The 27,543-nt window shown below is 40.7% G+C and overlaps 1 protein-coding gene across 5 annotated transcripts in view; it reads right to left on the bottom strand.

The window, feature by feature from the left end:
* Positions 1–12,966: 12,966 nt before the first annotated feature.
* LARP4 (La ribonucleoprotein 4) overlaps positions 12,967–27,543 on the bottom strand; it is a 68,354-nt gene continuing 53,777 nt past the window's right edge. For 3 of the 5 annotated variants that reach the window (XM_047786598.1, XM_047786594.1, XM_047786595.1), the window contains 6 exons: positions 26,084–26,296; positions 25,359–25,407; positions 22,986–23,147; positions 19,303–19,427; positions 18,689–18,857; positions 12,967–17,439 (listed from right to left, as the gene is read on the bottom strand). In XM_047786598.1, the coding sequence (XP_047642554.1) occupies positions 17,101–17,439; positions 18,689–18,857; positions 19,303–19,427; positions 22,986–23,147; positions 25,359–25,407; positions 26,084–26,296 (1,057 nt within the window). In that variant the 3' untranslated portion in view covers positions 12,967–17,100. The remainder of the gene's footprint in view (positions 17,440–18,688; positions 18,858–19,302; positions 19,428–22,985; positions 23,148–25,358; positions 25,408–26,083; positions 26,297–27,543) is intronic. The other 2 variants (XM_047786596.1, XM_047786597.1) reach the window with 2 other exon arrangements.

The following is a 27,543-nucleotide window of genomic DNA, read 5'->3' as shown; positions in this document are numbered from 1 at the left end:
AGGACACAGAAACTTGGAAAATGCTTGTGCATTGGAGTTTGCCCTCTCTCTTTCTTCTTTTGGAAACTCTGAAACCACTCCCTTGTGAGTGAGTTTGAGCTAAACTACTAGATAAGGAGAGCTATGGCCCACTCCTGGCAAAAGCCAACCAACTGCAAGGTATATGAGCAAGGCCACAGACTTCCAGTTGACCCCAGATCCACAAGTGAGCCTGCTGTGGCCAGCCCAAATGGCCAAGGCACATGAACAAAAAATGGTTGCCACTGTAAGCTGCTGGTCTCATTGGTTTGTTTCACAGCAAAAACTACGAAAAACAAGGTATGGTTTGTGCTCAGGAACAGTGTCTACTGCAGCTTTCCTTTTCTGAAGTAAAGCATTACACTTCAGGGTTTTTTGTCTTTTTAGGGCTGTACCTGCGGCATATGGAGGTTCCCAGGCTAGGGGTCTCATTGGAGCCATAGCCACAGGCCTACACCACAGCCATAGCCATGCCAGATCCTTAACCCACTGAGTGAGGCCAGGGATCAAACCTGCATCCTCATGGATGCTAGTCCAGTTCCTTACCACTGAGCCATGATGGGAAGTCCCGGTACTGACTCTTCCTTTCTGGCATTGTCTTCTGCAGTCATTCTCAAATGTTAGCATGGGTCAGAGTCTTGGAGAAAACTTATTAAAACACAAATTCGCGGGTCCAACCCAGAGTTTCTGATGTCATAGCTTTTGCCTGCGGTCCAATAATTTACATTTATAACAAGTTCTATGCTGACACTGTAGCTGCTGGTATAAGGGCCACACTTGGAGACACACTGGTCCCGGAAAACACCGGTCTATTGGATGTCTTGGAAACAGCTCACTTGTAACTCTAGGTCGCTGGTCCATGAGAAATCCTTTCAGACTTGAATGAGAAGATTGCATAGTCCCAGAGGCCCTGGACTTGGAGCTGGAGGAGATTGCTTCATGATATTGGGCTCGTCTCCCTTTGAGGGAGGGATGAGATTTTCTATAAATGAATTGTACACATTTTTAATTGTCCATAATGGAATAAAGGATTGCCACAATTGAGTGAGCTGTGGCAGAGGTTATGAGCTGTGTACCCAAATCTCGTCTCCTCTCCTTTCTCCTGCCCCACCTCGTAGACAGCTGTAGATGCGGCTCGGATCCGGCATTGCTGTGGCTATGACATAAGCCTGCAGCTATACCTCCAATTCAGTCTCTGGCCTGGGAACTTCCATATGCCATGGGTCCAGCCCTAAAAATGTAAAATAAAATAAAGTAAAATGAAATAAAATAAATCCCACCTACCCCCTTAGAAAATGGGGTAAAATGAAAATGCCAGATCCTCGGCCTTCCTTGGCACCAGGCATTGGCATAGGACCTGTTTCCAGCAAAGGAACCTGAACAGGGAAGACTAATGGGGAAGGAAGGAATTCGGGGAAAGATATTCCTCCCTGATTAGGGGAACATATCAGGAGAATCCTGAGAACTCTGCTAGACTCTTGGATAATTATACTCTCAAAGGACAGACACAATAGCAAGGCTGGTAAACAACAGCTCAGAACACCGGACAGCCACAGAGTCCTGAAGGTGGTGGCAAAAAGCAGCAGCCTAAAATGACTTGTGATTTATCTCCTAGGACTACCCAAAAATTGGATGAAGAATGGGGGAAGGATCTTATCAGGGAGTCTCTCACCTGTAGGCAGAAGCAACAAAGTATTTGCACTCGTGTTAACAGGTTCTCACTTGTAACTATAAATTGAATATTGGGAAATTGAAACCTACCTGCAAATGAAATTACATAAGAAAGTCCTGTATAAACTGGAAGACATTACACAAAGGAAAAGGTTTTTGTGGGATGAACCAACATCTCATGATTTTTTTTTAAATTTCTTTCTTATTTTTAATTTTTTTTTGTCTTTTTGTGTTTTCTAGGTCCACACCTGTGGCATATGGAGGTTCCCAGGCTAGGGGTCTAATCGGAGCTATAGCAATGGCCTCCACCAGAGCCACAGCAACGCAGGATCCAAGCCGCGTCTTCAACCTACATCAAAACTCATGGCAACGCAGGATCCTTAACCCACTGGGCGAGGCCAGGGATTGAACCTGCAACCTCATGGTTCCTAGTCAGATTCTTTAACCACTGTGCCATGACAAGAACTCCATGATTTTTTTTTTCCATCTTTTTAGAGCTGCACTCACAGCATATGGAAGTTCCCAGGCTAGGGGTCGAATTGGAGCTGCAGCTGCCAGCCAATGCCACAGCATCAGCTACACAGGATCCGAGCCATGTCTCCAACCTACACCACAGCTTACAGCAACGCGGGATCCTTAACCCACTGAACAAGGCCAGGGATCGAACCCTGGTCCTCATGGATACTAATGGGTTCGTTAACTGCTAAGCCACGATGGGAACTCCAACATCTCATGATTAACATGGAAATTTTCATGTTTGTTAAGTCCATCTGAAACCATGGGAGAAAGAGAAGAAGTATTCAATAGACGCTCTTCATCTCAGGAAGTTTTGGGAAAGTATTAGGAAGAAGGATCTCCCCCAAAAGGTGTTGTGACATGTGATGGGGAGGTTAAGGTATGCTTTAAAAGGAAAGGCATCTTTTCTCACTAGGATCTCCCACCCCACCCCTGGCCACACCTGTGGCTTATGGAAGTTTCTGGGCTAGAAGCTGAATCAGAGCTGCAGCTGCTGGCCTGCACGACAGCCACAGCAACACCAGATACTTAACCCACTGGGCAAGGCCAGGGATCTAATCTGCATCCTCATGGATACAAGTCTGGTTCTTAACCCCCTGAGCCACAATGGAACTCCTCTCACTATGATCTTAAGTGGAATTTTGGCAGGCAGTAGAAAAATAGGATAAAATAGCGGAGTCCCTTAAACTCTTAATAGTCCATTAATTTGCATGACCCTATCCCCATTACAACCATAGCTGCTGCAACCGTAGACTTTGAGGAAAAAGTGTTATAATTTGGATTCAAAAGGATCTATAACATGGTCATAGATGAGACCAACCGTTTACTTTTTCAGTTTCTAGCTTAATCTACCATGCAATGAGCATATAACACTTATATTTTTCCTTCAATGCTCAATGACAATTCTCAGCCATTTTCTCCTCAAAATTTTTTTCACCATCATTTTCTTCCCTCTATTCTTCTGGGAATTCTTCTAGATATATTTTGGAGCTTCTTGGCCTATTCTTCCTTTCTCTCTCTCTCTTGTTTTTATGCCACATCTGTGGCATGCGGAAATTCCTGGGCCAGGGACTGAACCTGTGCCGCAGCAGTAACCAGAGCCACAGCAGTGGCAACACTGGATCCTTAGCCCCCTGAGCCACCAAAGAACTTGTATTTTGACTATTTTATTCATTTTCTTTTCAGACTATTCTGTCTGATGTTAATATAGCCACTCCAACTCTTTTTTGGTTTCATGATGTATCTTTTTTCATCCTCTCATTTTCAACCTTTTTGTGTCTTTGATTCTAAAAGTGTATCTCTTTTAGACACCATGTAGTTGGATCATGTTTATTTTAATCCATTTTTGCCAGTCTCTGCCCTTTGATTAGCGTGTTTACTCCATTTACATTTAATGGAGTTTTGAACCTACTCCACAGCTGTAACCAGAGCTACAGTAGTGACAATGCCAGGTCCTTAACCTGCTGAGCCACAAGGGAACTCCCCAATTTACTTTCTATATGCCATGTATTATTTTATTTTTGTATCCTTTCCTTACTCCTTTCTTTTATGTCAAATAGGTATTTTCTAAAATACTATTTTACTTTTCTTGTTATTTTTCTTTCTTAGTGGTTGCCCTGGGGATCACAATGAACAATTTAAGACAACCTAGTTTGGAGTAATACCAACTTACTTTCAACATAGCTCTATTTCCTACCCCTCCTTCATGCTATTATTGACATGCAAATTGCATCTTTATAAAATATAAATCCATCAATCATCCAGTTTTATAATGATTGTTTTACACGGATACACACACACACACTTTTTTTTTTGGCTGCCTTACAGCATACGGAGTTCCTGGGCCAGGGATCAGATTCAAACTGGAGCTGTTCCAGGTTGGATTTGTGACCTACACCACAGCTGTGGCAATGCCAGATATTTTAACCCACTGTGCTGGGCCAGGGATTGAACCTGCATGCTGGCGCTGTGGAGATGCTTCTGATCTTGTTGTTCCATAGCAGGAACTCCTGCAGTTATATATTTTAAATCAGAAGAAAAGAGTTACAGGAGTTCCCATCATGGCTCCGTGGTAAGGAAACTGTATCCATGAGGATGCGGGTTCCATCCCTGGCCTCGCTCAGTGAGTTAAGGATCGGGCATTGCCATGAGCTGTGGAGTAGGTGGCAGACACAGCTCGGATCTGGCATTGCTGTGGCTGTGGTGTAAGCCGGCAGCTATAGCTCTGTTTTTACGCCTAGTCTAGGAACTTCCATAAAAAGAAAGAAAGAGGAGTTCCCGTCGTGGCTCAGTGGTTAATGAATCCGACTAGGAACCATGAGGTTGCAGGTTCGATCCCCAGCCTTGCTCAGTGGTTGAAGGATCCGGCGTTGCCGTGGGCTGTGGTGTAGGTCACAGACGCAGCTCGAATCCCGCGTTGCTGTGGCTCTGGCGTAGGCGGGTGGCTACAGCTCCGATTGGACCCCTATCCTGGGAACCTCCATGTGCCCCGGGTGCAGCCCTAGAAAAGGCAAAAAGACCAAAGAAAGAAAGAAAGAAAGAAAGAAAGAAAGAAAGAAAGAAAGAAAGAAAGAAAGAAAGAAAAATAGTTACACACAAAAATACATTCATACCATACTTTTATTGTAGCTTTTATCAGTGCTCTTCATTACTTCATGTGGATTCAAGTTACTGCCAGTGATTTTTAATTGATTCCTGAATGATGCTAATTTTTATGTGAGAATGTCTTGATTTTTCCTTCATTTTTTAGAGGATAGAGTTTTGTCATTGTTTGGCTTCTTAGGGCTGCACCTGCAGCACATGGAGGATCTCAGGCTAGGGGTCAAATCGGAGCTGTAGCCACCAGCCTATACCACAGCCACTGCCAGATCCAAGCCGTGTCTGTGACCTACACCACAGCTCACAGCAACACCAGATCCTTAACCCACTGATTGAGGCCAGGGATCGAACCCACGTCCTCATGGATGTTAGTAGGGCTCGTTAACCACTGAGCATGATGGGAATTCCATAAAGTCTGCATTCTTTGTCATGTGTGGCCACTGAACTCTATATTCAATTGTCTTGGTGGTCAGCTAATAAATAGAGATTTTTTAATATGCCTTGAACCATTGAATCTCCCAGACTTTGCAGAGAGGCAAAGGCTTTGTGTGTGTCTTGAGTCTTCACAGTTCCAGGAGTTTACAACTCTGCTTTCTTTCCCTTTTTTTTCTTTCTTTATTGGTCACACCTGTGCCATATGGAAGTTCCCAGGCCGAGGACTGAACCCATGTCACAGCAGTGGCAATGCTGGATCTTTAACATGCTGAGCCACCAGAGAACTGCTTTAATCTTTACTTCCTTCTTGTGCAGAACCTTAAGATCAGCCAGAGGAAAGATTGGGGTCTTTTTAGGTTTTTCCTAGGTATGCACCCAGCCGTGCACATGCAGTGACCTTCTAGAGTCCCAGGAGATATGTCTGAGGTACTCTTTGAACATCTCATTCTTGAGTTTTTTGTTTGTTTGCTTGCTTTTTCTAGGGCTGCTCCCGCAGCATGTGGAGGTTCCCAGGCTAGGAGGTCTAATCAGAGCTGTAGCCGCTGGCCTATGCCACAGCCACAGCCACGCCAGATCCGAGCCGCATCTGTGACCTACATCACAGCTCACAGCAATGCTGGATCCTTAACCCACTGAGTGAGGCCAGGGATTGAACCCGAAACCTCTTGGTTCCTAATCGGATTTGTTAACCACTGAGCCATGACGGGAACTCCTCTCATTCTTGAGTTTTTGACTTTTAAAATTTTTGGTTCAGGCTCTTGTTAGTCCCAACTAGCATGACAACTTCGAGTAGATGCAATATTAAGCAATTGCCACTGATTATTTTTGACAAACACTCTAGGGATATTTAAAATTTTTGGTTCAGACTCTTGTTGGTCCTAACTAGCATGACAACTTCAAGTAGATGCAATATCAAGTGTTTTGACAAACACTCTAGGGATATAGAGAGAAAGCTCTGATTTATGTCAAATAAAGATGGGCCTGGGAATAAAGTCTTCCAGGGACCTGCCAGACAGATCAAATGTGACAATTCTCTGGAAATGGGACTTTTGGCAGTTTCAAATTCCCCCCCCTCCAATGGCTGCTAGGCTTCTGGTTTTCACAGCTACTGCAGAGATGGGGTGATGGAGATGAGACAGATCAAGTTAAAAACACCACAAAGTTTGCTGTTCTTATTGCGATTCAGCTGCCTTTCTTAAATAAAATACAATCTCCTCTCCAAAACCATTGTAAGCCTTTGGAATTTCCAGAGTTCTGAAAATGTTGATTTAGATCATTTTTGCAAGTGTTCTCATTGTGGAGGAGTGTATTTTAAGAGGTTCGTACTCTGCCATTCTGATTGTACTACTTGGAAAATGGGATTTCATGCTCATTTCTTGTGAGATGAATCTTCCATACCATTCTTTAATAGTCTTGGTCTTACTTCATTCAGGCTCCTGGTATCCTAGTTCAGAACCTTGTATTAATTGGTTATTCAAAATACTTGTACCATGATAATATTAAGGATATAGCCAACGTAGTCGTTAATGTAGTCAGTTCCCTTTCTCAAGTCTTTCCATTCTCTCATGCTCACAGCTTCACAGAAGTCTTCTTTTTAGGTGGCAGTAGCTGTTTGTCTTGACCGATTGTTCATAACTGGAAGTCTGACTACAGCCCCTAGTCTCAAGCAATGAGCCTGGTCCTTGATGTCCAAGTTCAAGCAAAACAAGTTTAGCTGCCACTACCTTGCTGGATTCAAACTCATAGCCTCGTTTATCTGTTCTTAGCCTCCAAATCCCACGGAACAAAAGCTTGACTCTATGCTCACTACTTTTTGTTCCACTTAAAGTTCATAAAGGAGGAGTTTCCTCTATGGTGTAGCTGTAGTGTAGGCCAGTAGCTACAGTTACCATTCGACCCCTGGCCTGGGAACTTCCGTATGATGCAGGTGCAGCCCTAAAAAAGACAAATGAACACAGTTCACAGAGGAGTTCCCATTGTGACTCAGCAGTACCAAACCTGACTAGTATCCATGAGGATGTGGATGCCATTAAAAACAACAACAACAACAAAAACCTGTTAGAGCTAATAAATGAATTCAGTAAAGTTGCGGGATACAAAATCAACACACAGATTCCATTGTGTTTCTATACACTAGCAGTGGACTGTCAGAAAGGGAAATGAAGGAGTTCCTGTCGTGGCTCAGCAGAAACAAATCTGACTACCATCCATGAAGATGTAGGTTTGATCCTTGGCCTCAAGGATCCAGCACTGCTATGAGCTATGGTGTAGGTCACAGATGTGGCTCTGATCTGCTGTGGCTGTGGCTGTGGCATAGGCTGGAAGCTGCAGCTCCAATTCGACCCCAAGCCTGGGAACTACTTTATGCTGCAGGTGATGCCATACATTAAAAAAAAAAAAAAAAAAAAAAAAGGCCAAAATGAACTTCTTTGCAGAACAGAAATACTTACAGACTTTGAAACAAACCTATGGCTTCCAAAGGGACAGGTGTGTGTGTGTCTGTGTTGGGGATGGAGGGGAGGGCTGGACTGGGGATTTGGGATTGACACATGCACAGTGTAGTATATGGAATGATTGGCCAATGGGGACCTCCTGTATAGCACAGAGAACTCTAACCAATATTCCATGATAATCTATTTGGAAAAAGAATCTGAAAGAGAATGAATGTGTGTACATGTATAACTGAATCACTTTGTTGTATAGCAGAAATATCAACATTGTAAATCAACTATACTTCAATAAAACTTTTTTTAAAAATGAAAAAAAAAAAGGAGGTGCCACCTTACACCTGTCAGTATGGCCATCATTGACAAGTCAACAAATAGCAAATGCTGGAGATGGTGTGGAGAAAAGAGAACCCTCCTACACTGTTGGTGGGAATGTAAATTGGTACAACTACTATGGAAAACAGTATGGAGGTACCTCAGAAAACTAAATATAGAACTGCCATATGATCCAGCAGTCCCACTCCTGGCATATATCTGGACAAAGCATTGAAAAAGACACAGGCACTCATATGTTCACTGCAGAAATATTCACAAGAGCCAAGACATGGAAACAACCTAATGTCCATCAACAGATGAGTGGATTAAGAAAATGTGGTATATATATACACAATGGAGTACTACTCAGCCATAAAAAAGAGCAAAATAATGCCATTTGCAGCAACACAGATGGAATTAGAGATTATTATACTTAGTGAAGTAAGTCAGAAAGAGAAAGACAAATACCATATGATATCACATATCTGGAATCTCATATATGCAACGAATGAATCTTTCCACAGAAAAGAAACTCATGGACGTGGAACAGACTTGTGGTTGCCAAGGGGGAGGGGGAGGGGAGGGGGTGGGATGGACTGGGAATCTGGGGTTAATAGATGCAAACTATTGCATTTGGAGTGGATAAGCAATGAGATCCTGGAGTTCTCGTCGTGGCACACAGGAAATGAATCCGACTAAGAACCATAAGGATGTGGGTTTGATCCCTGGCCTCGCTAAATGGGTTAAGAATCCGGTGTTGCCATGAGCTGTGGTGTACGTGGCAGATGGGGCTCGAATCCTGTGTTGCTGTGGTTGTGGTGTAGGCTGGCAGCTGTAGATCCAATTCGACCCCTAGCCTGGGAACCTCCATGTGCCAAGAGTACGGCCCTGGAAAAAAAAAAAAAAGCTATGAGATCCTGCCATATAGCACAGGGAACAACATCTAAGTCACTTGTGATGGAACATGATGTGAGAAAAAGTATATATATACACACACACACACACACATATATACGACTGGATCACTTTGCTGTACAGTAGAAACTGACAGAACACTGTAAATCAACTATAATGGAAAAAATATAAAAATCATAAAATTTTTTTTTAATGAAGGCAAAAAAAATAGGGGCAGGTAGAAACCAAGTAATTTTTAGCCTTGTCCCTAAGAGTGAGGTAAACTGAAAGAAAATGTAATCTTATGAAAAGCACCCTATGCTAGAGATCGTCTGTCTTTTAAGGGAATGATTTTAGTTGAGTATTTATTTTTGCACCATGCTCCCATCTTCCCATTGTTAGGATTATCAGAAATCCTGCAAAGAATAAGCATAACAGTCTCAAATTGTACTCAATATATCCCACCCACAAAAGGTTCTTTGCCAATGTATTCACTCATGCTGAATGCCACAAAATTCCATCCAGTTTCAAAGCCACAAATTCGTAAGTCATTTTTTGTTTTGCTTTTTTGTCTTTGTAGGGTTGCACCCGCAGCATATGGAGGCTCCCAGGCTAGGCGTCAAATCAGAGTTGTAGCCGCTGGCCTATGCCAGAGCCAAGCCGCATCTGTAACCTACGCCACAGCTCACAGCAACACTGGATCCTTAACCCACTGAGCAAAGCCAGGGATTGAACCTGAGTCCTCATGGGTGCTAGTCAGATTGTTTCTGCTGAGCCATGACAGAAACTACATGAATCATTTTTTTTGGATTTCTCTTGCTCTACCTAATCTATTCAAGCATTGTTTCCAAATCTACCACTTTGCTCCAAATGTATCTTCATGAGGTTTACTCTGACCTCATCTGAATTCCATACTGCACAAATTTTAACCCCCTTGGAATCTGGCCAGGAAGATGAAAGTGTCCCCTATGCTGTATTGGCAGGACACTTACAATATTTACAGTGTAACATAAAATGGTATGTACAGGTTGCTCCCTCATCTGGAACACTTTCCTCCTGCTCACCTAATTAAATCTTTCAGATCTGTCCTGTTTTTCAGCGAGGGCTTCTATCCCTGCACCAATCCCCCATGCCAACTGCATGGATTGTCTGACTCCAGCTTTCATACTTACTATTGGCTAATTTTGCAATTACTTTTTCTGATTTTGTGTCTGCGACCTACACCACAACTCACAGCAACACTAGATCCTTAACCCGCTGAGCGAGGCCCGGGATCGAACTCGATCCTCATGGATACTAGTGGGATTCGTTTCTGCTGCGCTACAGCAGGAACTCCCATTCCATAGATTTTTAAGGAAATTCACAATCCTTTAGTAGTAAACTTTTTATAAAAAAAAAAAACTTCCAGGCATAAAATTGAAATTTAAACTTTAAGATAGGAGTTGCTGTTGTGGCTCAGAAGGTTAAGAATCCAACTAGTATCGATAAGGATGTAGGTTTGATCCCTGGCCTCATTCAGTGTTAAAGGATCCGGCATTGCATAAGCTGTGGCATAGGCTGGCAGCTGCAGCTCTGATTTATCCCTACCCAGGAACTTCCACATGCTGCAGGTGCGGCCCTAAAAAAATAAACCTTAATATTTCCTAAAAAGGAATAAAAATATTAGTTATCTCAGTGATGAGGCTTTTGCCAAATCCATTCTTTTTTTTTTTTTTTTGGTCTTTATGCCATTTCTTGGGCCGCTCCCACGGCATATGGAGGTTCCCAGTCTAGGGGTCTAATCGGAGCTGTAGCCACCCGCCTACGCCAGAGCCACAGCAACGCGGGATCCGAGCCGCGTCTGTGACCTACACCACAGCTCACGGCAACGCCGGATCATTCACCCACTGAGCAAGGCCAGGGACCAAACTCATGGTTCCTAGTCGGATTCGTTAACCACTGCGCCACGACAAGAACTCCCCAAAATCCATTCATTTTAAACACAACTCAAAAGCCTGTATAGGAGTTCCCACTGTGGCTCAGTGGAAACAAATCTGAGTAGTATTCATGAGGAGCAGGGTTGGATCCCTGGCCTTGTTCAGTGGGTTAAGGATCTGTGAGCTGTGGTGTAGGTCACAGATGCGGCTCAGATCTGGCGTTGCTGTGGCTGTGGTGTAGGCCAGTGACTACAGTTACGACTGGACCACTAGCCTGGGAACCTCCTTATGACACGGGTGTGACCAGAAAAAGACAAAAACTGGAAGGATTTTTCTCACTGATAATGGCTTATCTTCATTAAGCTAAATAACTAATTTGCAAATTAAAGGTTTTAGGTGTTACACAGGGCAATGCTACTGAGCTAAGTAATTATCAAAGTGAATGTTCATTCACATTAAATGTTACCCTTATAAACACATTCATAACACTTAGTAAAATAAATATTTCTGAATATGAGACTCAGAAAATCGAATTGGAAATTAGCCCGTATCTAAAAGACCTAAATTCCTAGCACTAAAACCTTCATCCCGGAGTTCCTGTCGTGGCGCAGAGGAAACAAATCCGACTAGGAACCATGAGGTTGTGTGTTTGATCCCTGGCCTCACTCACTGGGTTAAGGATCGGGTATTGCCTCAAGCTGTGGTGTAGGTCACAGACGCGGCTCGGATCTGGTGCTGCTGTGGCTGTGCTGTGGCTGGCAGCTGTAGCTCCAATTCAACCCCTAGCCTGGGAACCTCCATATGCCACGGGTGCGGCCCTAAAAGGACAAAATACAAAAAAAAAAAAAAAAAAGTTCATCCCAGCTAGAAAACTCAAGAATAAACTGTGGCAAAACAGTTGTGAGAAAACACTTCAGGTTGTTTCTTTTAAAAGCCATGCACCCAACATGTAGAAGTTCCTGGGCCAGGGGCTCAAAACCTGTGCTACAGCAGTGACACCGGATCCAGATCCTTAACCTGCTGTGCCACCAGGAATGCCCAAGGTTTTTTTTTAGCAATACTAAATTCAAATAAAAGTTGAGCTGTTACATTAATTTACAGATACCAGCTGTTAAAAAAGCCAGTGAGCTCTTTTTAAAAAATCAGCTGGAGTTCCTGTCGTGGCGCAGTGGTTAACGAATCCGACTAGGAACCATGAGGTTGCGGGTTCAGTCCCTGCCCTTGCTCAGTGGGTTAACGATCCGGCGTTGCCGTGAGCTGTGGTGTAGGTTGCAGACGAGGCTCGGATCCCGCGTTGCTGTGGCTCTGGCGTAGGCTGGTGGCTACAGCTCCGATTCAACCCCTAGCCTGGGAACCTCCATATGCCGCGGGAGCGGCCCAAGAAATAGCAACAACAACAACAACAACAAGACAAAAAAAAAAAAAAAAAGGAGTTCCCATTGTGGCTCAGTGGTTAATGAATTCGACTAGGAACCATGAGGTTGCGGGTTCGATCCCTGGCCTTGCTCAGTGGGTTAAGGGTCTGGCATTGCTGTGAGCTGTGGTGGTATAGGTTTCAGACGCAGCTCAGATCCCACATTGCTGTGGCTCTGGTGTAGGCCGGTGGCTCCAGCTCTGATTAGACCCCTAGCCTGGGAACCTCCATATGCTGCGGGAGCGGCCCTAGAAAAGATAAAAAGACAAAAAAAAAAAAGAAATGTTTAAAAATACATTAATTTCTTAGTGACCTCTCCCTAAAAAAGCTCCCCAAACCCATTAGCTCCAGGGTTTGACACAATCAAAGCAAAAGATGTGGTTGAATAGGTGAGAAAAACCCCTAGGCTACTGTTACCTAGAAAGAGAAGTTTAAAGCCCTAGAGCTTACATACTCAAATCAGGCCCTAACCTGCTGCACACTGCCTCTGATTTTCTTTCCCTTTAATAACTGCTTCTGACACTAAAAGAATTTAAGAAAACCTCAGAATCATAGAGCACGTCTTTCTAACTCTCTATCCTCATTTTGCAGATGAAATATCACACATTCCACCCCCACCCAAAACAAAACAAAAAGCTTTGAAAAGCAGAACAGAACTAGAGTGGGCAACATAAAAAACAATCAAAAAGTAAATACAAGTAGTCATTAGACATAAACCACCTGGAGAAAAGGAAACCAGTCCTGCTTTTTAATAATTTTATTTTTTCTAATTTTGTGTTACTTTAATTTCCCATAGCACCTTGGCAATGTTGAAAACAAAAATACAAATACAATGATGTACTCATTTTAACATAATATGCATGAGCATGTGTCACACCATTTTGGGGGGGGGGACAGTTTTGACAACAAGAACAAACCTAAGCAATGGACAAGAGAAGCCAGATAACTGGTTCTGATTCCCAACCCCAAACATTTAAGAGATGTCACTCGAGAGACATCTGAATCAGACAAAAAAAAAAAAAAAAGTCCATAGTGATGTGGATGTTTATATATACTAATGAGTATTTTGTGCTGCAAAACTGAAAATAAAACCATTTTATTTTACACACTAGTCTGTTGATATTTGCTATCTGACTTGTACTTTTAGGAACTGCCTACTCAACAATTCTCAGCTTTTAAAAATAAAATTTAAATTATTTAATAATCAGGTAAATTCTGAAAGAGAACATATTCGACTTGAAAACAACTTCTCTTTCAACTTAAAATGTCCTTATTCAATTAATTAAAACTGAAATGTTTATGTATCTTCTTGAAATCTCTGACTACCTAAATTAGCATATACCAAAAAGCCCAAAGTTAAATTAATGGCCACCAAATTACAAGAAAATATAAAAAATTAGGGAAAAACCCCACAAACTGTAGTGAAGAATTTATAAAACTCCTCAAAAAGAATATACGGTCCTTGTCTGCATTTTACGTTTTTTGTAAAAACAAAATAGTACTTTAAAAATATGGTTAATGTACATGGCCAACATTAATATATCAGAGACTTAACCCCAGTGCTGTTCAACTGTGTCAAAGAAAAATCAGTGGACTTGCCAAAAGACGAAATATTAAGGCCATAACTAATAAACTATGGAAAGTGTTCAGTAACTTTTAAATACTATTTTCTGCTCCAGCAGATGCTAATACTCCATCATTAAGCCTTCTGCAAAGCCAACCTGGTTATTTAAAAAGAAAAAGGAATGTAAAACAATATTCAAGCTACCTTAATTTTAGGAACCAAAAATAAATTAAAATCTGCATGTCATTTGATCACATGCAAATTGAGGACATAAAGTGATAACAATAAACCTGTATTACTACTAAAAGATCGTATCTTCTCCCAAAATCCAGTTGAAAAAAATTTAGATGGATCATTCCTTTGAATGCCAGTGTCTACATTTGCAAAAATGAAATTACTCAGATTAAAGACAGGCCTACATGTCATGAAAACCTTAATTACTGGGACAGAAAATGGAGATAGGTCTTGCCATACTTCTATATACCTTCTCTATGAAGTGCAAGGTGATAAACTTGTGTGACTCTTGTTCTCTTCATGCATTAAGAAGTATGGGAGAATATCACTGTACCATACACTCAGTATCATTTGTATCTACTTTTACCCTCCAACAACCCAAGGAAGTGTTAACTCATAAGGATGAGGAAGAAAACTTGACATTTAAATTCCTCCTTCTAATGAACTAAATAAATAGCTGAACTACAATGAATGGCCAACCCTCATCAGTTACGAGTAATGCTGGACAAAGAAGCCATCAGTTTCACATAACTCACAGGTATCATTCAGATACCTTAAATCCGATGTAATAAAATAAATGCTAAATACATACTGTGAATATATATATTATATATACACACACCCATACACACACCCATACACACTCTTCCCTATACATCCCATCAAAATGGGAACTATTTATTAGCTGTAATGAGGCAAATAAAGTTAAAAACACTATATTTAATACAAATTTTTTAAATGGTCGGTCATGTCTTTAAATTGCTACTTTCAATAACACATTCTTGGAAAAAGCAAGAACATACTTGCTTTCTTCAAAAAGAACTCTTCTCTTGTTTATCAATTAGAATATTTAGTTTCTAGAAGTTGAGTGGACTAACCGTAAGTCACACAAGGATACAAGTAATATAGGCCTATTTCTGTGACACATTGTAAAAAAAAGTATTATTTCATTTTAAGTGCAATAATTAAATTTTATAATCCTTACCAAGTGATTTTTATAAAATGTTTATTCTTAAATCCAATGCATTCACAGAATATTAACACTTTAAATGCTTATCATTTCCACCAACTGCAGCATTATCTAAGTAAACCAAAATAAGCACTTTCATCATAGATGTAGTCAATGATTATTAATACTCTTTTTTAAAGGACCTAAACTTCCCCCAAATCTCAGCACAGGTAGTTTTATTGTATGTTTCATTTAGTAGATGATTTTAAAAAATAGTGTGTAGAAATGAATAGTTTCAAACTGCTTAAATATATATCATGTTATCAATCCACCAAATCAAAAGCAATTGCCAAGCTGAATAATAAGTTACAAAGAAATGATAATTCTGGCTTGTACAGAAATGTGCAGTGTTTTCAAAGCTCTGAACAGTAATCTACTAATACAAATCGCCAAAGCTTAACTTAGAGTTGGAAGATGAGTTTCACAGTAACGTAATTTTAACCTCCATTTACATTCATTTTAATATATTACTAAGATGTTTGACTCTATGTCACAATGGTACTTTCCAGTGTTCACAATTTACAGTTTCGATTTGTACATGTGTAATTCACTAACATAAGGGACAGTTATTACTATCACAAACTATCCCTAAAAAGAAAACAAAACGCCACCTTACATAGAACTCTGAAAATGGTATGACTGAAAACAGATTAATGCAACATGGTTTTTAATTTTTTAGCCATTCTCTAAACACCAGCATGTAAACTTGCCTATTTAATATGAGAACAACTTTATTCACTGAGAAATTATGTTAATTATAACTATCTTTCTAACCTTAACTCAAAAATTTTGTGACTTCCTGGTTCTATTTCTGTAAATTCCAAAGTGTAATTTTTTTTTTGAGAAAGAAGATGATAAATACACTGTAAACAGAAAAAAAGTCGTCCCCAAATTAAGCCTTTAAAAAGAGATTTCTTTTTTTACCTCTACACTGTTTAACACTTTAAAGAGTCAGCTACAATGTTTCATCTTTAACACTAACACAAATAAATTACTGTAGGGTCAGCCTGCCCCAACATTCTGGATTTAAAGTTCTAAATACACAAACAGAAGAGTAAAATAATATTCAAGTCAGAAATTTAGAACAGTTATATGATTTGATTAGACTGATCAAGGCAGTTAGAAACATACAATTCTGTAGGTGGCTGGTTATTTTGCTGTTGGGGGTGGGGTAGTCAAAGAATAGAGATAAGAAATTACGTAACTAAAAAATTGTTTCCTAATTGGGGGTTGGGGAGTGGAGGAATCACAGGGCAGCTTAAATCTCTGAATTCCATTGGACGCACCCACTCAGATCCAAGACAAACTTTAAATTCTTTTTTAATAACCCCCATTCTTTCCTTGAGTATCAAACTGATTGGTAGTCACATCTCCAAGTACAATCAGAGATTAATAAGCTTGCTGAATGAAATATTAGTAAGGTCAAAAAGAGTAAAATTTTAAAACTGGAGAAAAAAATCTACTCAAGTATTACATTCAGTTTTCAAATCATTTACTAACATGACAACAGATTTGGCTTCAATCACACTTGCACACACTCACACCACAACAGGCACCCCAGCCACTGATCTGTTTTGCAACACAAGGCCGTATAGGCAGAAATGGTATTCTCCAAGCCAAACTTTAAATAGATTAAAAAAAGTAATTTCTAATTTTACAGAAATGCTTCTTCAAAAAATATTTTCTCTCACTCCCTCATCTCCTATACTGAAGGATGTGTAATACGTTTCTTCCCCCCAAGCTAAATCTGAACCCTCAAAATTGATTCCGGGCAGAAGATCTCTGCAAATTAAAATCAAAAACAAAAATAGAAAAATTATATATTTTATATGTATACATATATATATATTTATACTGATTGGAATCCTCCAGCATTTTAAAATCACTTTAGAGATGAATTTTGGGATTCTACCACTCACAACTCCAAAATCCATAATGATTTAAGGATGTACTTTCTCTTGTTTCCTTCCTGGCCACCCCCTCCCCTCCACAACAGTTCAATATAGCCACGGCTCGAGTTTAATGGGAAGAGAGAGAAGTTTTTGAATAGTTTTTGCTTTTTGTTTTTTTTACTTTGGTGATCTGGGTGGCACATATTGCTCTTTGCCATTACGTCGAGTCACTCCCTGAGGTATAGCCCTATGGCCAAACTGGCGTCTCTGTTCCCTGATTTTTCCAGCTGTTCCCCTAGGAATGGCATTGCCTCGGAAGCCAGAGTAATCCTTACTAGCCCTTGCTTCTGGCTTCTCATTTGATTTCTCAATGGACTTCTCCGCAGCTCCGTTCTCTTCATTTTTGGTGGGAGATACTGCATTGGAGCGAAGTTCTCGTAGTGGCTGCACAAGGACTGGAGATGGCTCCTTAGGGGGCTTCTGGCACACTTCAGCGTAACTTAGCTTTCGGGGTTCCTTTGAAGCAAATATAATAAACACAAAAACTTACGGCATATATTCTTGAAATAATAAGGTACAAAAAGAATACTGTTAACTAAACAGGCAAATCAGTAAGTTATCTTCTAGGAAAGGGCAGTAGATAGTCACGTATACATTGCTATTAAAGGCAACTGGTACAATCAAATTTTGTTGGCGTTCCCGTCACGGCTCAGTGGTTAACAAATCCAACTAGGAACCATGGGGTTGTGGGTTTGATCCCTGGCCTTGCTCAGTGGGTTAAGGATCTGGCGTTGCTGTGAGCTGTGGTGCAGGTCGCAGATGTGGCTCGGATCCCGAGTTGCTGTGGTTCTGGTGTAGGCCGGCAGCTATAGCTCCGATTATACCCCTAGCCTGGGAATCTCCATATGCTGCGGAAGCGGCCTTGGAAAAAGACAAAAAAAAAAAAAATTGTTGCGAGGGTTCCTTGGTGGTACAGCAGGTTAAGGATTTGGTGTTGTCACTAAAGTGGCTCATATCACTGTTATGGCATGGGTATAATCCCTGGCATGAGAACTTCCATTTGCCCATGTGGCCAAAAAAAGAAAAAACTGCTGAATACAGTAAAGAGTCCTAGTAATTTAGGTACAATACAATTTCTTCTATTTTTTTTTATATTTATTTGAAGGATGTATAAGTCAGCACCATTTATAGTGAAGCAAGTATCTGGAAACCTAAACGTCTAACGAGGACAGTCAAAATTAGTAACAGTACACCCATAGGATGAAATAAAACGGTTTCACTCCCTCTTCCCTGGCCACAAAGAACCTTGAGAGAGATACCACAAGAATCTCAGTAAAGCAGTTAGAAAGCAGTAACATATTAATAGAAGACTAAGTTATTATCAATGAACAAAAGACTTTTAGGCAAATTGTGTTTTTTCTCTGCTTTTCTGTATTTTCCAAATTATAAAAATGATTGTGGAAATTGAATAAAAATGGCAGTGGCCCCTCATAGATTTGTTAAGCATTATAAAAAAAGAATTTCTAGAGACTCAAGACCTCTTTACCCTAGCCCCCAAATGATAGAGTCATAATGAGAAGGAAGCTTCACTTAAGCATAGTCTGATCAGAAATAAACTCCTTTAGCTTCTTTCTGATGCAGGCAGACAGCCCCAATTTGGGCTATTTCCAAATGACTCTGCTCTAGTAAAGAAGTATGTGAAAAACAAAATTTCTCCTTATTATACTCATTGTTTTATTCATATAAACTAAATTCACCAAGTTACCTGGAGGGCCACAGCTGCAGCTGCATTTACGTTACTATGACATGACGAAGCAGTGCTTGTTCTTGATGGCTTTGCAGTACTCGGGGAAGAAGCTGGTATAGTTGTCTGGTTGGGAACATCCTTTTGAACAGCAGAATCCTCTATTAGATCCTTTTCTTGCTGAGTTGTGCTATGGAAAAAAGAGTTTGACATTAGGCTTAATATACAGTACACAGAAATAGCTCATCAGAAGAAAAGTATTTATTTATTTATTGGCCACACCCGAGGCATGCAGAAGTTCTCGGGTCAAGGATCAAACCTGTGTCACAGCCGTAACTAGAGTCACACCGGTGACAATGCCATGAAAATGCCTTTTTCCCCCTTTCTTTTTAGGGCTGCACCTGTGGCTGTAGCTGCCAGCGTACACCGCAGCCACAGCAATGCTGGATCCCACCTGCATCTGCAATCTACATTGTAGCTTGCAGCAATGTTGGATCCTTAACCCACTGAGTGTGGCTGGGGATTGAACCCACATCTTCACAGAGACTGTCAGGTTCTTGACTTGCTGGGCTACAATGGAAACTTCAGAAAAAGTAATCTTAATGTGGAAGATATCTATATTGAAAATTTTGTACCTTAATGCAGAAAGCTCAGCTGCACATGGAGGACTGGTACTTGTACTGAGTTGCTGGGCAGAGGTGCAGTCTGTCTGTTCATCCTCTGCAGGCACTGGGCAAATCACTCTCAACTCTTCATTATCCTTAAAATGGAAACATATTTCAAAATTGCAATTACACAGAAACTTTTCCAAAGAAGATGGCCAATAAAGCACATGCATGAAAAGAAGCTCAACATAATTAACAACCAAGGATTTGTGAATCAAAGCTGTAATGAAACCACTTTACTCTCACTATGACAGCTATAATCAGTAAGACAGATAATAATAAATGTTAGTGATGGTATGGAGATACTGGAACCCTCATATGTTAAGGGTGTAAAATGTGTGGCCACTTTATAAAACAGTGTGGCAGCTTCTCAAAAAAGTTAAATACAGAATTATCATATGACCCAGCAATTCCACCTACTTATAAACCTAAGAGCAAACATATGTCTAAACGAAAACGTATATACAAATGTTCACAGTAGCATTATTCATAAGAACCAAAAAGTGGGAACAAGCTAAATATTCAACTGCCAAATAGATAAACGAAATGTGGTATACTTATTCAATGGAAGATTGCACAATGAAAGGAATGAAGAACCAGTACAAAGAATGACCCTTAAGGACAGCATGCAAAGTGAAATAAGTCAGTCAGAGAAAGACAAATATGTTTGATTCCACCTATATGAGGTAGTCGAATTCAAAGAGACAAAGCAGAATGGTAGGTTACCACGGGCTGAGGGAAGGAGAGAATATGAGCTCCTATTTAGTGGGTATAGTATTTTAATCTTGCAAGATAAAATGATAAGACTGGTTACAATGTGAATGTACTACTGAAGTGCATAACACTTAACATGGTTAAAATAATAAATTTAATGTTATGTGTATTTTACCATGATTTAAAAAAGAAAGGAGCTCCCACTGTGGCACAGTGGAAATGAATTTGACTAGCATCCATGAGGATTCGGGTTCAATCCCTGGCCTTGCTCAGTGGATCAGGGATCTGGCATTGTCCTGAGCTGTGGTATAGGTCATAGATGCAGCTCAGATCCAGTGTTGCTGTGGATGTGGTGTAGGCCAGCACCTGTACCTCCAATTCAACCCTATCTGCGGGAATAGCCCTAAAAACCAAAAAAAAAAAAAAAACCCCCCAAAAAAAGAAAAACAAGTACCACCTTTAGAAATTAAAATTTCCCAGAGTTCCCGTCATGGTGCAGTGGTTAACGAATCCAACTAGGAACCATGAGATTGTGGGTTTGATCCCTGGCCTTGCTCAGTGGGTTAAGGATCTGGTATTGCCGCGAGCTGGGGTGTAGGTTGCAGATGAGGCTTGGATCCTGCGTTGCTGTGACTCTGGTGTAGGCCAGCAGCTACAGCTCCAATTAGACTCCTAGCCTGGGAACCTCCATATGCCACAAGAGCAGCCGTAGAAATGGCAAAAAGACAAAAAAAAAAAAAGAAATAAAAATTTCCCGACTAGTGAAATTTCAATAGGTTTTTAGGAATATGGAATTAAAATTTTCAAAAATTCCACAAGTTTAGGAGTTCCCATTGTGGCTCAGCAGTAACAAATCTGACTAGTGTCCATGAGGATGCGGGTTCCATCCCTGGCCCCACTCAGTGGGTTAAGGATCCAGCATTGCCATGAGCTACAGTGTATGTCACACAGCTCAGATCTGTGGGATTTGGCATTGCTGTGGCTGTGGCATAGGCTGGCAGCTGCAGCCCCAATTCGACTCCTAGAGCCTGGGTACTTCCATATGCTGCAGGTGAGGCCCTTAAAAAATAAATAAATAAAACTCAAGAGTTTAAAAGGTAACATTCAGGAAAGTGTTCACCCTACAATTATGGGTTGGAATTATAAGAGATACACTTTATTATTATTTTTTTTTCTTTTTAGGGTTACACCTGTGGCATCTGTATTCTAAACTTGCTTTCATCATGAAAGGGTGAATTTTTTTTTTTTTTTTTTTTTTTGCTGTTTAGGGCTGCACCCAAGGCATATGGAAGCTCCCAGGCTAGGGGCTGAATCAGAGTTACAGCTGCCGGCCTATACCACAGCTCACTGCAATGCTGGATCCCCAATCTCCTGAGTGAGGCCAGGGATTGAACCTGAATCCTCATGGATACTAGTCAGATTTCACAACGTGAACTCCTAAGCAAGGGAGTTCTATAGAGATAAGCTACTGATCAACTGTGAGAACAGAAAGACATTTTTAGAATGCAAAATTTCAAAGCATTTATTTTAAAAACCTCTTATTCAGGAAGCTTGGAAAGATGTGACACACCATAATATGGGAAAGTAAAACAAGAGTACAAAAAAGAAGTGATCCACCAGAGAGAGTAAGAAAAATTCCCAGGATGATGCTGAAGGCAAGTCCCAGGAACACAGCTGTGCAGTAGGTCACTGAATGTGTAAGAGACAAGACACGGAGTTCCCGTTGTGGCTCAGTGGTTAACGAATCCAACTAGGAACCATGAGGTTGTGGGTTTGATCCCTGGCCTCACTCAGTGGGTTAAGGATCTGGCATTGCCATGAGCTGTGGTGGAGGTCACAGACACGGCTCAGATCCCTCACTGCTGTGGCTCTGGTGTAGGCTGGCAGCTATAGCTCCGATCAGACTCCTAGCCTGGGAACCTCCACATGCTGCGGTGTGGCCCTAGAACACACACACACACACACACACACACACACACGACATAACAACAGTATAATATGAGGCTCAGTTATGAAGAAAAGATGCAGTATTTGAGATGTGACTTACAAATGATGGCATGACCTAGTCTAACTGGCAATGCCTTTTTACTTAGTGATATTAAAATAATGGAGAGTCATTGATGGCATCATAGATACGATAAAGTGCAATATACTAGGAGGATGAAACAAGTATATTGGTTTAAGAGAAATAAACCTTAGCTTCTAGAATATAAAGTTAATAGAAAACATCTAAAATTGAAAAGTTAAGAAGTAGCAATACAGGAGTTTTTCACTATAAGCCTAGATATACTATGTATACGTACTATTAAATACAAACAAAACTGAACCAGAAAAAGATGGTAGAAAGTGAGAAAAATTTGTGGGGCGTGAGGATTTAGTATATAAAGAAGTCTACACACAAAAATACTGTAGAATGGGGTATCCCAACCTTTTGACATCAACCCTCAATTTATTTGAAAGACTGAGTTTACCAAAGCAGCTTAGCATTCACATCAGCAATTCATCATATGCTCTTAAGTGGAAATGACACTTTCCATTCAGCTTGCATTAATTAGTACTACCAAGTTGGGCAGACTTGATACAAAGACATGAAAAGCAAAGAAACATTTTATTGACTTTGTATAGCTTGAACACAAATCCGCCCATTTTTTTTGGCCACACCTGCAGCATGTGGAAGTTCCTAGGTCAGGGATCAAAACTGTGTCACATCAGCAACCCGAGCTGCTGCGGTGACAATGCCGATCCTTCACCCACTGCACCACAAGGGAAATCCAGCACAAATCTTTTTATAGTACTCAGAGTATGCTGAAAACCCCATGAATAAAAACTATATGATCTAAATAAGCATTGAGGGCAAACAAAATTTTAAATAATAACCCTGAAAACAAAGGCAAAAGATTCATCCCCTCAGGTACAAGGTTGCATGCCTCAGTGTTTACCTTATCTTTGTAGACTCCTTTAACAACATCAGACATTCTACTCTCCAAAACAAGTTCACCTGGTGTTCTTGATGAACTTCCAGGTAAAGGAGGAAAATTTGAGGCTAGTAAGTCAAACTTTGGTGTTGGAGCCTTTGCTTCAGCTGTTGAAGGATGGGGTCTCTAAAAGATACAAATCATAAAACAGGTCACGTCTATCTCATTCTCCACTCCTGTGTCATAGAAGCTGAAAGCAAACAAAATATACGAAACACAAAATCCCATCCTAGGGAGTTCCCATTGTGGCTCAGTAGTTAACGAATCCGACTAGGAAGCATGAGGTTGCAGGTTCAATCCCTGGCCTCCCTCAGTGGGTTAAGGATTTGGCATTGCTATGCCTGTGGTGAAGGCCGGTGGTAACAGCTCTGATTAGATCCCTAGCCTGGGAACCTCCATATGCTGCAGGTGCAGCCCTGGAAAAAGACAACAAAAAAACAAACAACAAAATTCCATCCTGAAGAACAAAACTTTTCCCTATAAATTCCTGGCTTTTCATCTCAGTTGAGCTTACTTTTCTTTAGTCAGCTTCCTCTCCTGTTGCTTTTCTTTCTTTTTGCCTTTTGTCTTTTTAGGGCCACACCCATGTAAGGAGGTTCCCAGGCTAGGGGTCCAATTGGAGCTGTAGCCGCAGCCATGGCAATGGCAGTGGCAACACAGGATCCAAGCCTGAGCAGCAACCTACACAGCTCACAGCAACACAGGATCCTTAACCCACTGAATGAGGCCAGGGATGGAACCTGTCTTCCTGGATACTAGTTGGGTTTGTTAACCACTGAGTCACAACATGAACTCTGCTCTCCTGTTTCTTTTGCAAACTTTGCCATATTCCTTAAACCATCCAATCAATCTCCAGTTTTTGCTTTCTAAATTTGCTATACCCTCTTCCACTACAAAATTAAAAACAATAAACCCTACCCTACTGAAACTTGCCATCATCCTTTCTCCTTCCATATAGTCTTGAGAGAATAATACCCTTCCTTGAAAATCTTCTCATCTATCTCTTTCACCTATCACTCTCTCTATCACAAGCCTCTCACTTGTGGTATCCTCTACTTTCTCACCCCTGTACTCATCACACCACTAAAATTGCTTTGACAAGTCACCAATGCCTTCCACCATCCAAATCTGACTTTTTTTTTGCTGACCTCCCTCTAGGATTTGCCACTGTTAACATTCTTTCCTGTGGGAGTTCATTCTTCTCCTAGCTTCTGATACCACTTTCCCTTCATTTTCAGATCTGATAAGCATGTTCTCTTCTCTCCCTGCTCCCTTTTCTGGGAGGTGCACTCCCGGTATGCAGAAGTTCCCAGGCCAGGGATAGAACCTATGCCACAGCAGTGACCTCACCCACTGCAGTGACAACCCTCTTCCACTGTCACTCCCACTGAAAAAATTTTTCTTGGAATTCCCACCACGGTGCAGCAGGTTAAGAATCTGCAGAAAAAAAAAAAAAAAAAAAGAATCTGCAGCAGTACGGGTGGCTTCAGGGAGATGCTTGATACCTGGCCTGGCACAGTGGGTTAAAGCATCTGACATTGTTGCAGCTATGGGGTAGGTCAGCAGCTGTGGCTCGGATTCAATCCCTGGCCCAGGAACTTAGGCTGTGGGTGTGGCCATAAAATTAAAATTTTTTTTTCCCTTAAATCTATAAGAGGTTTTATAAGATTGGTGAAAATAAGAATCAGCAGTAGGGAGAAAATTGCCCCCAAATAATAATTAATAAACAGTGTAACAGTTTCCAACACTATCAAACAGAGCATAAAAGTGAATTATATATCAGGCTGGGAAAAAAAATCACATACTTTGTAAGGCTATGGATAAGCAGGAATTTTTTTGCAATGAGTGAAAACTGGCACAACTCCTATATAGAAGCCATTAGGCATCAACTTACTGAAATGCAATTCAGAAATCCCACCTTTAGGGATTCTCTTTCAGATACTACTGCACACATGAGAAATGGTGGTTGCATGAGGTTATCATTGTACTGTTTGTAACAGCACTGTAAGATCACAAGATTGAAACTACTTAAGTGTCCATTAATAAGGCAATAAACTTTCCACGAAATATTTTCATATATTTTATTTTAAATCTTGTGAATAGACTAGATATTTAAGTCATTTTTTTTGAAAAGTGAGTAACATAGGTCAAATCTCTAACTATGTGTGCTTTAAGAGTGAGGGGTGGTAGTGATAGTGGATATTTCAGCATCAAGAATAATCTCTATTTATCTTTGCTGAATATTATAATCAAAACTGCTGAAAGATACAACAGAAGCCACTGCCATAGTAAACCACAAAAGAAAATAGAAACTAAAGATTAAACAAAAATACTTACTGGGATTCTTTCATCTTCCCGTCGTCTTCGACCTCTGAAAAGAGTTCTCCTTTTAACAGTGACAAAAGGGGGTGGGGTGTGGGGTGGGGAAGTGGCAGGGAGTGGGGGGGGGGGAGAGACACACAACTCATTAAGTTTCTTCCAATGTACACGCTCTATCAAAGTCGGGTGAACTTTTATTTTAAGTATCTCTACTTTCTAAATCTCCCTTATTATTAAAAGATTAACGTACGTTCTTCTGAAGGGATCCTGTGCTAACTTCACCTATGACCACCACCAAGTAAGTTGAGCCCATTTTTATTAGCAGTGCTCCTTCCACATCAGAGGCATATTTGGGTTTGGTTTTTCTGTTGTGTTTAGGCAGGGTAGGCAATATATAATCCCATTCCCATAGTTTATAAATTGTTAGGAATTAAAACTATGAAGCAGACTGGATCTTCTATCTTTCTAAGCCAATCTTTCCTTAGTGAACTGTAAAGGACTTCAGAATAACTTTTTAAAACCTCTGAGTCAGAGCTATTTTCTACATGGGCACTCCAAATTTCTTAATAATTATGATAAACCCACAATATGTGAACAAAGCATTTATTTAGCATAACAATATACCAATAATTAAGTTAAAGCAAAAAAAAAAATCACTACATCATGGTCTTCCAATATTCATATTATGATCAAAGATTTTTTTCCTATACCTTATTTCCATATTTATTACTGCATTTCCTTACCTGCCCCTTCCGTAGTCCCCATTCTGCTCCATCTGCAAAGTGGGAGTCTCCTTTGGAAGGTAGCTTTGCTCCTGATGCCCTGTTACTGTGGGGTTATGTCGTTCAGTTGGAAAGTTCCTTGAACCAGATCTGTTCAATGGTCCATCCCCCAATGACACAGAGCCCTCTGTTGAATGTTCTGAACCACCTGATGACCTAAAATGAGGCTTCACACTATAAGAAATATAAGATCATATACATGAAAGAAAAATTCATTCCTTAAACAGATAGAAAATCTCTCCTCTTAATGGTACAAACTCTTAATGGGCTAAATTAAAAAACTGCCTTCTGCTGTACTGATTTTCTATAAACTGAGTTAGATATAGAAGTGTCATGTTATAAAAATGTAAACCCTTTTATGTTCCATAGTTCTTTTTGTCTATTTTTAAGAGGCAAAGAACTTTTACGTTTAAAAAAAAAAAAAAGAAAAGCTGTTTGAAGAGATTTCAGGAAAGATTCAAAGTTCTTCAAGATAAAGCTACCTTTACTTCAATATTCAGGATATAACTAAGGATTTTACCTAATTTTTCTAACATTAGCTGCAGTTTTGACACATCTAAATCAGCCAGGCAGGGAATTCCTGATGTGGCTGAGTGGTAAGGAACCCAACTAGTATCCATGAGGACCTGGGTTTGATCCCTGACCTTGCTAGGTGGGTTAAGGATCCAGCATTGCCATGAGCTGTGGTGTAGGTCTCAGATGCAGCTTGGATCTGGCATTGCTATGGCTGTGGTGTAGGCCAGTAGCTATAGCTCCAATTTGACCCCTAACCTGGGAACATCCATATGTCACAGGTGCAGCCCTAAAGACAAAAAACAACAAAAACAAAAAACCCCAGAACAGCCAGGCAGGAAGCTTATGGAGTCTATGCCATGCATTTTCAGTGTGGCAACAAGACCCCCAAAGGCAGGAGTAAGAACTGGTTTCTGGGGAAATCCCACTGTGGCTCAGCCGGTTAAAGATCTAGCGCTGTCATGAGCTGTGGTGTAGGTAGAAGACATGGCTTGGATCCTGCTTTGCTGTGAGTGTAGGCTATAGCACATGCTGGCAGCTACAGTTCAGAGTGGACCCCTAGCCTGGGAACTTCCTTATGCTGCAGGTGTGGTCCTTAAAAGCCACAAATAAAATAAAATAAAGATAAAAATCAAGTTATAAAGTTGAGCTAAACTTTGGAGTCCCCTGGTGGTTCAGCGAGTTAAGAATCCAGCATGTCACTGCAGTTGCCCAGGCTGCTACTGTGGTGTGGGTTCATTCCCTGCCCCAGGAACTTCCACATGTCACAGGGAGAGCCAAAAAGAAAAAAAAAAAGTTGAACTAAGTTTCAAGTATGATAACTTTTCCAGGGAGTTTCCATTGTGGCTCAGTGGGTTAAGAACTTTACTAGTCTCCATGAAGATGCAGGTTAGATCCCTGGTCTTGCT

The sequence above is a fragment of the Phacochoerus africanus genome, chromosome 7 (genome assembly GCF_016906955.1).
Source record: "Phacochoerus africanus isolate WHEZ1 chromosome 7, ROS_Pafr_v1, whole genome shotgun sequence".
Classification (NCBI taxonomy): domain Eukaryota; kingdom Metazoa; phylum Chordata; class Mammalia; order Artiodactyla; family Suidae; genus Phacochoerus; species Phacochoerus africanus.
Note: the sequence above shows the minus strand (reverse complement) of the source record. Positions and strands in the feature narration are given on the sequence as shown.